The sequence below is a fragment of the Nannospalax galili genome, unplaced genomic scaffold (assembly GCF_000622305.1).
Source record: "Nannospalax galili isolate Female #2095 unplaced genomic scaffold, S.galili_v1.0 scaffold945, whole genome shotgun sequence".
NCBI classification, from domain to species: Eukaryota; Metazoa; Chordata; class Mammalia; order Rodentia; family Spalacidae; genus Nannospalax; species Nannospalax galili.
Window position 1 is genome coordinate 29016 of NW_008352650.1, and position 1764 is coordinate 30779.

The following is a 1764-nucleotide window of genomic DNA, read 5'->3' on the forward strand; positions in this document are numbered from 1 at the left end:
ACCTACATGCAGGCAATACACTCATACACATAAAATAAAAATAATAAATAAAATTTAAAAAAAAAATCAAAACTTGGCTCTGGAGAGATGGCTCAGCAGTTAAGAACACTGTTCTTGTAGAAGACCTGGGTTCAAATCCCAGCACCCACACGGCAGCTAACAACTGTCCATAACTCCAGTTCCAGGGATCCAACAGCCTCGTCTGTCCTCTGCGGGCATTGCACGACATCGGTGCACTTACCTACATGCAGGCAATACACACATTGATGTAAAATAAAAAATAATAATTTTTTTTTTTAATTATACTACATAGTGAGTTCCAAGTCCGCTGGGGCTACAGGGAGACCCTGTCTCAAAAAGACCAAAACAAACAAACAAACAAACAAAAACCCAAAACAAAATAGGGACTGGAGAGATGGCTCAGCAGTTAAGAGCTCTAGCTGCTCTTGCAGAGGACCTGGGTTCGAATCTCAGCACCCACATGGCAGGAAACAACCACCTGTAACTCCAGTTCCCGGGGATCCAATACTGTCTTCTGGCCTCCATGGGCATCGCATACATGTGGTGCACTTACATCCATGCAGCCAAAACACTCATAAAAAATAAAAAAGCAAAATCAAAAGAAGAAGGAGCTGGGGGCAGCGCGGCAGATGATCTCCCTGTCATGTTGGGACCCTGGGCTCAACTCCCGGTGGGGTGAAGTCAGGAACTGTAATAATTACTGGAGATGGAGCTACCCCAGAGCCACATCCCACCCTCATGTGTCTGTTCATTATTTCCAGGCAAAGGAAACCAACAGCAAGCAGAAAGAATTTGAAGAAACTGCGAAGAAAGTCCGCCATGCCATTGAGCAGCTGGCTGCCTTGGAGTGAGCCCTTGCTGAGGCCTGGTCTCCAGTGACGTTCCACATCCAAGCCACCTTCCTGCTTTCCTACCCCTCCTGTGTGACCTCCAGTAGTATATTAGGGAAGGAAAACGCCAGTATTTTGAAAGTGGATATTTAGCATTATTTTTGTTTTTGCTTGAAAGCGGCCCCAGTCTGTGTGGCTGGTGCTGTTGGTCACAGTGGACGCCTCTATCTTCCCTCCTTCCCCGCTCCCCTTTCTTTCTCTTGTGCTGTTTGTCACATTGGTCACCTCTCTCTGTCTCTCTGTCGTGCACCCCTCTCCCCCATGGCTTTGCTCTGTTGAGTCCTGGACTTGGGCAGAGGGAGGAGGGCAGTGTCCCTATGACAGGACCTGACTTGGGGGTGTGGGGGTGTCCATGTAGTTTCTGGTCTTCATGTTTGCAATACTCTGAAGAGCTGATGTGCCCCCTGCTTAGTGGCCATGTTGTTACTCACGTTGGACACTGATCCACCTGTCTTTCTAATGTGAGTCTCCCTAACGCAGAGCAATGGGATAAAATCACTTTAAAGGGGCTTGAAGTCCTTTCTGTCTTGGGTAAACTGGTTTGGTTGGCTTTGCTTTGTTTCTGAGATTGAAAAAACATTTTATTCATGTGTATGTATGTGAGCCTGTGGAGACCAGAAGAGAGCACTGGATTCCCTGGAACTGGAGTTAGCTATGAGCTGCCACATGGGTGTTAGGAACTCTACTCCGTCTTCTAAGAGCAGCAAGTGGTCTTAACCTCTGAGCCATCTCCAGTCCTGGTTGGGTTTTTTGGGACAAGGTCTCATGCAGCCCAGGCTGGCCTGGAACTCCTAATCCTGCTGCCCCACTTACCAGGTGCTGAGATTGCTGCTGTGTGCTGCTCTAGTGCTCC

The 1764-nt window shown here is 47.9% G+C and overlaps 1 protein-coding gene across 1 annotated transcript in view; it reads left to right on the forward strand.

The window, feature by feature from the left end:
- Birc5 (baculoviral IAP repeat containing 5) overlaps window positions 1–1419 on the forward strand; it is a 12740-nt gene extending 11321 nt beyond the window's left edge. Inside the window, exon 5 of the mRNA XM_008849639.2 lies at window positions 783–1419. Coding sequence (XP_008847861.1) covers window positions 783–872 — 90 coding nt within the window. The 3' untranslated portion in view covers window positions 873–1419. The remainder of the gene's footprint in view (window positions 1–782) is intronic.
- Window positions 1420–1764: the final 345 nt, after the last annotated feature.